General features: G+C 40.7%; 1 protein-coding gene across 1 annotated transcript in view; it reads left to right on the forward strand.

The window, feature by feature from the left end:
- Positions 1 to 12,006, forward strand: part of LOC129773788 (muscle M-line assembly protein unc-89-like) — a 194,462-nt gene that overhangs the window by 76,293 nt on the left and 106,163 nt on the right. Inside the window, exon 3 of the mRNA XM_055777437.1 lies at positions 9,231 to 9,997. Coding sequence (XP_055633412.1) covers positions 9,231 to 9,997 — 767 coding nt within the window. The remainder of the gene's footprint in view (positions 1 to 9,230; positions 9,998 to 12,006) is intronic.

A 12,006-nucleotide genomic window follows, 5' to 3' on the forward strand; every position in this document is an offset into this window, starting at 1 on the left:
TGGTAATCTGAATATCCATGGATATCTTGCTTCATGGACAGATCAAAATGCACAGAGGAATTGATGTAGTCAGGGAAACAAACACGGTTGAGAATATACGAAGAAGGATCAACCTGCATGGAGATGAATTCATGATATGAACTCATGAATCCGGAGTGAAAATTTAGCTCGATCAGCTGCTCAAAATTTCCGATCACCAATGGGTTCATGACCTTACACCGGATGAAGAACCGAAGAGATAATAAATTAAAGCGATCTTTTAGTGGGAGTAGGCCTGCCAAAACCTCGAGACTCATGGTATGCGTTGAGGGCATACATCCCAACGCGATACGGAGACAAAGATACTGAATTCGCTCGAGTTTAATGAGGTGTGTTTTGGCAGCTGATTGAAAACAGAAACTGCCATACTCCATCACTGAGAGAATAGTTGTTCGATACAACATTATAAGATCTTCGGGATGGGCTCCCCACCAGGTGCCGGTAATTGTACGGAGAAAGTTTATTCTTTGTTGGCATTTTTTACTCAGATACCTAATATGGGCCCCCAAGTACATTTGGAGTCGAACCAGACCCCAAGATACTTGAATGACATAGCATGAGTGATCGGTTTACCCAAAAGTTGAAGCTTTGGTTTTGCTGGTCTATGCTTCCTAGAAAAAAAGACGGGTGGGTAATGTCGGGGACATAACCGGAGTGACGTAGGACTATACAAAGGGGACAGCTTTTGCTAAATATATATTTTAAATATATTGTTTTATTTTCTTCTCCTACGTGAATACCTATCTACCTGAAAAATGGATTAGTTTACTGTTTACTCTTTATGAATATGTTGATGGTTCTGAAAAGAACCTTTGGTGTTGTGTTTTTGTTATCACTCGATATTCCCATCTTGATCGGTTAAACCTTCCTGTTTAGCTATTGCATTTGCCTCTCGCCACAGCTTTCACAGTTGGAAAATTTCTTTCCATCCAGCTTGTGACATGTTGTTCAGTAAATTACATTTAATGCGACGTGCCGGAGAAACACTTTGCCACTCACTGAAGCTAATTGTTGCCTTGATGAGCGCCGAACCGAAGCTGCTCTGTTCTTGATGCGGGTGTTCTGATCGTCGTGAGCAGCTTTGCAAGCCAACTCGAGCACTCCAACGGCCGAAACTCTATAATCGCTGTTAGGTATACTGGTGCTCCGGCACCAATCCGTTCGGCCTAGTTACCCTTGCGGAGCAATCAGTGAATGCGACCAACAGGGAACTGGAGACCTGCACGGTTCGAGTGAGACTTTGCCTTTCCCTTAACTTGTCCTCCTTTGTTACGTCCACGATGCCGATGCCGTACAACCACACGGGTTTACGGTTTGAAAGAAAATAAGATATTTTTTTGGGGTCCGCGTGTTTTATACTCTAGCGGTACACACTCACAGGATAGAGACAAATCGGCAGACTCAGCCAGAGGGGCGAGTCCAACGAGACGAACGAATGAGCGTTAAAAGGGAGCGATGGCAAAAAAATACATTCATTACGATTTGTTCGCTCGTTGGATTCACATGCAGGCTAAAAAGAGTCCTTTTCAGGATCACAAAATTATCTTCAATCTAAAGAGTTTATTGTTTTGTTATCACTCGATATCCCCATCATGTTCGGCTAAACCTTCCTGTTTAGCGATTTGTTGCCACTCGCCACAGCTTTCACATTTTTTTTCACAAATTTCATCCCATCCAGCTTTGTGACATGTTGTACAGTAAATTACATTCAATGCGACGTGCCGAAGCGCCACTCAGTGTCGCATTGGAGGCGATTTTAACCTGTAATTGAACATTTGCGATGACAGTGGTACAGTGTCAACTTTCAATGTGGGGTCATAATTTGGACCCCGAACTCTATGTTTACAAAAATGTCCAACTAAATAAGTCGCATTACATGTCCGTCCAATTTGCTAAATGTCGAACTAATTGTAAATTACTGTACTTTCAATTTGGAAACAATTTAAGAATTGGTGAAAATTGAATAATCAGGAAAGTCCCCAACTATCAATAAGCTCAGAACAACTGCCAAATTCACATACTCATCAGATCCTGGCAAACAAATTATGAAAACATCAATTTGTGTTTTATTATTATTTTGGATAATGTTTTAGGAAGCATTGAACTTTATTTCCTAAACTCTTTTTTGGAAGGTTTAATGGCCCTGAAAAGCGCCTTGTTTTATGGAATGGTTCCAATTTAGAAAACTTAGTACTCGTGGTTTTGAAAAAAACCATTTCGAACGCCCTCGATGCCGCCTTGTTCTGGATTTGCCACCAAAGCAGTTTGTATAAAGAACAAACTTTTTTCTTCTGCTACCTGATGCTGTTTTGCGATTGCGTTTGCCACTCGCCACTCGCTGCAACTGCCTGTTGTCTTGATGTTCATCGAACCGAATGTGTTCTGTTCCGAATGCGGGTTTTCTTATCGTCGCGAGTAGCTTTGCCAGCTACTCGATCACTTCGGCGGCCGAAACTATATAACGCCGGCTAGGTGGACTGGTGCACTGGTACTAACGCGCTTGGCCTAGCTACCCTTGCGGGGAACTCCAGATCAACACGGTTCGAGCGGGATTTTGCCTTTCCCTTCACTTTTCCTCTTTTACCATGTCCATGACTGCTTGGGTTGGTTTGTTGATGTGTTGTGATGCGAACCGATGTGGTGTACGGTTTGAATGAGAATGATCGTTACGGCAGCGGAGCGGGGATTTTTAAGCTGACTGGCTGGCTCGAGAATTACGCATGTGTGAGACAGCGACCAATGTTTCGTTCATTTTTTTCTTTTTCCTTTCCAATCGTGCTTCATTCTATTTCGCTGCTGCTCTGGTTGCCCGTTTCGGTCAGTACGATTTGAGGAGCACAAAATGGACCAATCAAAAATGGGCACATAGGGCATTTTGACAATGCTTGATATTTCACAATTATTCAATTATTTATCTCATGAAAAATGAAATGTTATTCGTTATGATAGATGCGTAGATATATTTCCTATCAATTGATGCAAAAACATTTGCGATCTATTGAGAAATGCTCGAGTTATAAGCGTTCCAAATCTTGCATTTTTTCCTACTTGTTCAGTGCCTAGATTTCCATTTCACCCCCTATATCTTCCGGTTAGACGTAGTCCTACGTCAAAACACCATCTCTGTTTTCTCCGTGGAGAATTCGATCCCTAGCCCAATGGCCCAGGTTGAAAAATTATTCAAAGTTTCTTGTAAGGGTCCTTGCAGGTCGGATTCGTTTGATCCTACGACATACACCACTCCATCATCTGCAAGTTGTCTTAGGCTGCAATTTTGTGTAAGGCAATTGTCGATGTCGCTTACATAGAAGTTGTACAAAGGGGGCTTAAACATGAGCCCTGGGGGAGGCCCATGTAAGAGAACCGACTTACTGCCGAATCTCCGTGAGAAAAGTTCAAATGTTTCTCACAAAGCAAGTTAAATAACATATTATTCAATAGAGGCGGCAGACCCCGAGAGTGTAATTTGTCTGACAAAACCTCTATTGAAACAGAATCAAAGGCCCCCTTTATGTCCAAGAATACTGAAGCCATTTGTTTTTTTTCGGCGTAAACCATTTGAATTTCTGAAGAAAGCAACGCAAGACAATCATTCGTCCCCTTGCCCCTGCGGAACCCATATTGTGTATCTGAGAGTAGGACATTCGTTTCAACCCAACGATCAAGGCGGAACAAGATCATTTTCTCCAACAATTTCCGTATACAAGACAGCATTGCTATTGGGCGATACGAATTGAAGTCGGACGCGGGTTTTCCGGGTTTTTTAATAGCTATAACTCGCACTTGTCTCCAATCATCTGGAACAATATTATGCTCCAGAAACTGATTGAATAAATTCAACAAGCGATGTTTCGCCACATCAGGGAGGTTTTTCAGCAAGTTGAACTTAATTCTATCCGATCCCGGAGCAGAATTGTTACAAGAAAGGAGAGCAAGAGAGAATTCTACCATCGAAAACTCGGAATCAAGATAGTACCTATCTTGTGGTATACCTCGAACAATTTTTTGCACAGGTTCGGAATCAGGACAAACCTTCCGTGCAAAATTAAAAATCCATCGATGTGAACATTCCTCGCTTTCATTCGATGAAGAGCGATTTCTCATGTTTCGAGCCACTTTCCATAATTTTTTCATTGACGTTTCTCGTGATAAACCTCCCACGAAATTTCGCCAATAAGCACGTTTTTTCCCTTTGATCAAATTTTTGAACTGATTCTCAAGGGCTAAATACGTTTGAAAATTTTCAGGGGTTCCACGTTTCCGAAAAGCTTTAAATGCATTCGATTTATCCTGATAAAGCTTGGAACATTGGCTATCCCACCATGGATTGGGAGGACTTCGACGAATAGTGGAGCCTGGGATGGGTTTCGTTTGAGCGCGAACCGCGCTGTCATATATCAAACGAGAAATGAAGTTATACTCCTCCAATGGAGGCAAACCATCTCTGGAATTGATGGCTAGAACAATCGCATCCGCATATTTTTTCCAGTCAATGTGTCTTGTGAGGTCATATGCCATGTTTATAGATTCTGAAGAATTCGACCAAATGGTGATGGAAATTTTGATTGGCAAGTGATCACTACCGTTGGGGTCCTGGATTACATTCCACTTGCAATCTAACGATAGTGAATTCGAGCAAAGCGAGAGGTCAAGAGCACTTGGTTTAGCAGGAGGTTTAGGTACACGTGTTGTTTCCCCAGTGTTTAAAACGGTCATATTGAAGCTGTTACAAAGGTCATATATCAACAATGAACGATTGTCATCGTACTGTTCCCCCCAGGCAGTTCCGTGAGAGTTGAAGTCTCCCAAGATCAATCGAGGCTCAGGAAGGAGTGAGCACATATCAGCAAGTTGCTTGCGGCAAACCGCAGCTCTCGGAGGCCAATACAAGCTGACAATACAGAGGTCTTTGCCTCTGATGTTTGCATTACAAGCAACAGCTTCGATCCCTCCAATAGGTGGAAGGTCAATTCGAAAAAATGAGTGGCACTTATTGATCCCCAATAGCATCCCTCCGTATCTGTCATCACGGTCCAAGCGTATAATATTAAAATCGTGGAAAGAGAGATCATTTTGAAAAGAGAGCCAAGTTTCGGACAGAGCAAAAACATCACAGTTGAAGTTATGAATTAAAAATTTGAACGTATCCAATTTAGGTATAAGACTACGACAATTCCACTGTAAAACAGTGATATCTCCGACCTCTCTATTTGAATTAGACATCAAGAGAGATAATCATTGCAAGGAGGGGCCATGTTTGCATCAATTGTTGCAGAATTGTCTTTAATACTGGAAGCATTGAGATGACAATGGTTCTGATGGAGTCGGAAACATTAAAACACGTGAAGATTTGATCCACAAGGTCAGTCAACTTTATAAATCCCGATTGGGAAGTTGAGCTGGACGGACAAATAGGAACAGTTTGGGTTTTTGATGTCCCTCGAGTGCTGGGTCGTTCGAAGGTGAACTATTCCCACGGAAGCCAGGAGGAACCTGATTTGGCTTGTCCGCTGCACTCGATTTTTTAGGCAAGCTAACAGGGGTTTTCACCGGGGGGACTTGTTCTTGAAATTTGGGAGTGGTCACATTTTTGCGCCGGGGATTCCCTTTGAAAATACACGGTGTGCCCCCGCTAGCTGTGTCCGCTTCCATTTCGTCAACTGGCAACGTGGAAAAGGTATTGTGTGTCGATATTGATTGTTGTTGTTGTTGGGCCAGAGGAGAAGCGCCCTTCAAAATTTCCGCAAAAGTGCGCTTCGAGCGTTCTTTTAAAGAGCGCTTCTGTTTCTCCCAGCGACTCTTGTAAGTTTCACAAACTGAGAGCACATGTGGAGTCCCCCCACAATATGGACACTTATGCTCAGTCGCACTGCAAGATTCGCCCACATGTTGCTCTCCGCAAGTTGCACAGCGCTCCTTGTTGCCACAATAAGCTGAAGTGTGGCCGACTGACTTGCATTTTTGGCAAGTCATGGGCTTTGGCACGAAGAGTCGCACCGGTAGCCTCAATTTGTCCACCATAACGTAGTCCGGGAGAGCGGAACCAGCAAAAGTTACTCTAAACGAGTCGGACGGCGTGAATTTTGTTATTTCCTTTTCTTGGGAGACTTTACCGAGTTGGCGACAGTTCATGATTATGACTTCCGCCGAAGGGAGCTTCTTGAACTTGCCAACTCCTTCACTTCTATTTTTTTTCGCACGTCAGACCCGTTTCAGTTAAGGCCTTTTCCATTTGGTTTTGGCCGGAAGAAAACAACCCACGGGCCAGTTCCAGGTGCATCTTCTGGATAGACTCTGATACGTGGAGCGGAGACAACAGAGGGAGAAGACGAGGACGAGGATTGAGTTGTAACGGTAATATCAGAAGGAGGAAGCGAAACCGATGAAGGGGGAGGGAGAGTGGGAGTATTGGAGGGCTGAGGAGGGAGAGTGGGAGAATCGGAATGTTGGGGAGGGAGACTTGCGAGTTTTTTCGAGGGGGGCTTAATAGGGTGAGGTGACTCGTCCCCGGAAGAGTTATCGCGTTTGAGTGCTTTTCCTGTTTCCTTTTTCATACATAAGGGGGAGTCACTTGTTTCCATGTCGGAGATCTCCATATAAGGAGACTCCCCACCACCCTCTGCCATTACGTGGAACTTTTATTCTAATTATGATTTTTGTATATAATATATAGAAAATAATAATGAAATAAAAATAATGAAAAAAAAACTATCTTATAATTAATTTTTTATGACTATACCTAAATTTGCACACAGTGCGTATGATTCAATGACTGCTTCCGCTGACCACGCTCTCCACACTATCGTCAGTGTATTGGTGTCGAACGGGCAATCAATGCCGATGCACGAACAAAAGATGACAGCGCTCGCTGTGGAATAATTTCTCCTCTCGTTGACTTAGATTTGCTTGCGCACTCCACTTATTCACGAATGTGGTCCGGTGCACGCAGTCGGGGCGTGTTTTCGCTTTCGTGTACGGAACGCACCACTGGCTAACTCAATTCACCAACTCAATTGTTCTAACACAGTCTGATGCGAAAGAAAAGAAACCACAACAAAAGAAACCACTTCGACTTAAGAAAGAACGATGATGGACGTTTTCGTTCTAACCACCGCAGGAGCTATCAATAAATACATCCGATACGAATGACTACCGATTACCGAATGTCGAAATGTATGTTGTGAATAATTATTTCTAGGATCAATTCTTCCCTTGATTACTATTCTTTCCTTGAATACCCTACTGAGACTGTTTAATTTTAATATCACTAGTTCGGTCACTTGCTCACTGATATTGCCTTCAGTAATCCTAAACGTAATGATTTATGATTCTCGTTTACATGAGTTTGTAGTTACGAGAGAAACTTGAAAACTTGAAGCTTTCAAATATGTCATCCCATCGTTATGGCAGGTCCACATTAGGGAGATCTATAGCTATAGATGGATTTATTCACGTGAAAATATGTGTAAACGGGTGAAAGTAAATATGATACACTTATTCGAGGTATATATAACTTGAATAAATTCAGCATATGTAAACGCTTGTGAATTTCTTACTGGTGAGAAATCACTAAAGTTGGATGCAGTTCTACTTCAGGTGAATAAATTCACCGAAAATATGAATATATTCATTATAGAAGTTCACGCTAGTATAAACGGTTGATGCGATTTCTATAAATCTCATCATATTTCTTCACATAAATATATCACTAGTCTAAACCCACCCTTATACTTTGATATTTCACTCAAGGCGCATAGAAGTATATCCTAAGGTGGGCAAACTTGCTAAAACCACTCTTCAGCCATCTTGGAAGTCTACTGTGTTTTGTTTGTAAACAAAACACTATACGCTAGTGCCAAAGCTCGCTCCTGATCAGTCTGTCTCTTTCACGCTTCAAGGAAATAATTCCCCTTCTGCTTTCTTCCGTACTGTTTTCATATACCGCTCCCCTAACCAACTTAGTGACGAAACGGCCTCACCTAGCCCCATAGACCCGTCTTGATTTCACTATGTTTCAGTATTTTAAGGTGAAGGTGGAAGCTAGCCACAAATGGTTGCTACAATGGCGCTCATTTCTTTCATCTCCCTCCCTCACCCCTCGCCAGAAAATCAATAATTTTGCGAAACAGTGTGAAGAAAATGATCGTTTTTGCACACTTCCCATCAAGTAATATCAACCCAACTTTAATCGATTACTCACAAGATATTAAATTTTCATCTGCTTTCGCACCGTATAGTGAAGAACGTCGGAAAACTCGAGCAAGTGCTCTGAAAGTTAAATTTTCGTTTTTCAATCTTCAGCAATGGTTTTGTTTGTATTGTTGGAAGCATCGTTATTTTTTCGACACTGATGCCAAACAACATCATCGAAACAGCTATAAAAACCACTCAATAAAATGTTATTCCGGAGTCATAGCGTCCCATGTCATGAAAATCAATAGAATAAAATTGTGTTGATATCAATACAATTATTATTTTTACGTTTAATGGGTCTATAATGTAAGTTTTAGCAACTTTAACATTGGGTAAGAAAATTGTATTGCAGAGCTCGGAACACTGCCACGGCTGCCTATGCTTTCAAAAACAGTAAACGGAAAAGTATTAAATTCAATCTAAATGCCTCGGCCAATGAAGAGAAGGGTTAAGGCTTTCCAACGTGAATATGTGAAAACAATACGATCAACGAAGGAAAATATTAAGGAATTATCAACATCGAGTTACTATGCGGAAGAACTTGTTAATACCAAAAGAGCCCCAATTCGCATGTGTTATAAATTTGCTAATGTTACGCTCGCGTATAATCAGAATCATATGCAAATGCACCTTCTATATATATTTATATTTGCAATTGTTCATCGGAACATATCGTTCATACATTTTACTTTAGTATTGAATTGTTATGTTTTTTTTCAAATGTATTCAAAGACTCGTGTCAATGAAGCGCCACACAGTCTGATAAGTGAATTGATCTATTTACGTGTGCTTTGCTCTTCTCTCACAAACACTATTACCCCATTTTTACACGAGGGTTTACCTATACTACTACAATGGCTAGCTTCCACCTTCACCTTAAATTTCGATGTCACACTCTGTTCCTCTATTTTTTGTCGAGTGTATCATGTATAAATCATTATTTTTCTCATTACATCTCTCGAGGCAACTAAATAAAAAATATACCTCTATTTTTTCAGTATACACGATCCAGTGAAACTAGATGGTGGACGCTGGGTCATTACAGCTAAAAATAAAGCTGGCGAAGATAAGGCTAAACATCAAGTAATTTTCAGAGGCAAAGAGTATTATCAACATGTATCAGGAATATGTCATGCTGACCCGAAAACATTCAAGGAAGATAATGAATACTCAGCAGGAAAACAACAATCTCGTTCCAGAGCATCTTCAATAATGTCAGTAACATCGATTCACGAGGTTGATCAAACTGTACCAATTACTGATGATAGTTCTAATTTGGAATCAAAACCTGACGAAGAAACTACTGAAACCAAGACAGTAGAGACTAAAGCTAAACCTGGAAAAAAAGAATGGCGCAAAAAACTATCCACTTTGTATTCCGTCCAACAACCGTCAACTACTGAAGAAATGAAAACATCAAAACCACTAGAATCTAAACAAAAACTATCGTTCGAAACTCTACTTAAGAATGTCACAATCGTCGAAGGTAGTCAAATTAAATTGGTATGTTCGTGTGTGGGTCCATCACCTACTATTAAATGGTTTAAAAACAACATTCCGGTAGTTTGGTCTAAGACGGTAAAAAATGATACCAAATTGGGTATGGGTGCCATATATTTTACAACAACTACAATAAATGATACCGGAACATATAAATGTACAGCAAGTAATAACTTTGGAGAAGTTGAAACCTCTTGCTTATTGACCGTGTACCCAGCTCCTCAAGACCAATATGAAGCTCCAAGATTTACCAAAAATGTACGAGGTATGTAAACTCTAAACGAAACGTTGAAATCATAAACAATGATCATTTTGAATATATCCGATGGTGGTTCGAGTTGTCTTTTGTTTTGTTTCAAATACACTTCATTAATTGAAGTCCAATAAAAGGCTTTATTTTGTCGTTCTCGCCCGTCTAGCTAAACTCATTTCTAGTTCACATATCAATTATACCGAATGATATTATAATTATAACGATGCTTATCCGAACTGATTGAAGCCGATGGAAATCACGGCGAATACATACACAGCTTCCGACAAGATGGTATTCTACGCTCTAATGACTCGCATGGCCATAAGCCGCGACGTGGAGTTACGCTTCCTTCGATATGAATGCAAATCCAGGGCCGTCAATAGGCCTGAGCCACCGTCCTTCAATATCGATGAAGTTATTTTGACGAAAAAATCCTACTACCTTTACTCACGATCATTGGTTCTTGTTCTTTTCACCACTGCAGGATTCCGTTGGCCTACACTATACAGAATTGCCTGACGGTCGGTTTGAGTGTCATTCTGTTTGTCATCAGTGATGGACTACATGATGTTACATCGATGATAAATCAATCACTTCGAAAAATACTACTTTTGTTCTTACGTTAACAAGTTTGGCTTCCAGTTTTGCGAAGGCTTCTAGCGCATTTTACCCTCTATCGTTGGTATATCTGCTTCCCCATTCCTCAATTCAAATTTTCGTCGAAAAATTCTTTTTCGACGAAGCTTGGTGTGATCTAGGGAACTCGAAATTCCCTAGATTCTTGCTATTAAAGCAAGACTTTTAGCTCATCCTCTTAAAGGCTAAGCCCGAGTCAAAAATACCCCGTAATCGCAAATATGTTTCAGAATCGGACAGCTCCATCCGAGTGAAACTTGCAATCACTTTTCGAAATTGGGGTATTTTTGGATTTGGTTTTTATACCTTTTCGGTGTGTGGCGCCTGGTTGCCAACGGTCTGAGTGGTGCTTCGGATCAAATATCAATATCATAGAAGCGGACTTTACACACTCATTTATTTTTAATTTAGATCCAAATGTCTATACCTTTTCTTGAATGAATTTGAACTTGAAAGGTCTATGGATTGAACGAAATGAACTGATTTGCTAAGCAAGAATCCCGAGTTTATATACCCGAAATTCTTACCCAGCCAAAGCTTGTGACAGAGAAAAAACATCTCCCTCCCCTACTCAGACAACCAAGACCGTGTCGGTTTGCCTGCCTAATTCTATCCGCTCGTTTTGCGGTCCTTTGCCCTCACTTAGAAGGTCCAATAAAATATTTACTGCCTGATTATTTGCTACATAAAAATCTTACCCGCTTGTTCCGTGCGGTTCTAATCTTATCTACCAGCGCGGGAATTTTCTATACCTGTTTCTCATCTTCCACTACGACACCGCGTAGGGTCTCAAAGAAACATATCGTGATTATTTCTTCCCTAAAGTCGTGCGTCATAAATTATGCGCCGCTTATCGCTTAAACGCATGCGTTTAGCATCCTATTCTTCCTCTGCCCTTCGCGCTCATGCGATAAAGAACGAGCAATTAGCAATTAGATTTTGCCTCCCGCACGGGAACCTAAACAAACAAGTGCAACATGTTATTTTTCCATCTTTCTCATCTGGTTAAGGAAGAACCTAACCTTTTCGAACTTATTTACTTTTTTATCGCATAGTATTCTAGTTCTACATATTTTCAGTGCCATAAATCATGCGCACTCTTATCTTCTGGAAGCTAAAGATGGAAAAAGAAACAGTCAATTTTCGCTGGTATTGATTTACATACACTGATGGACATAAATATTCGGCATATGCATGAATCTACCACGAATGTTTTTTTACTAAGCGATATTATTCCAATCCACTTCCGAAGGTTATTCAAGTGAAACAATATAGTCTTATTATAAATTTACTTTATTGGGAAATCAAAAAAATGAAAACAATTAGCTTATTTTACAAAAATCATAACTTTATCTTCAAATTCAGCTGGACAAAAGTATTCGGCA

The sequence above is a fragment of the Toxorhynchites rutilus genome, chromosome 3 (assembly GCF_029784135.1).
Source record: "Toxorhynchites rutilus septentrionalis strain SRP chromosome 3, ASM2978413v1, whole genome shotgun sequence".
Lineage (NCBI taxonomy): Eukaryota > Metazoa > Arthropoda > Insecta > Diptera > Culicidae > Toxorhynchites > Toxorhynchites rutilus.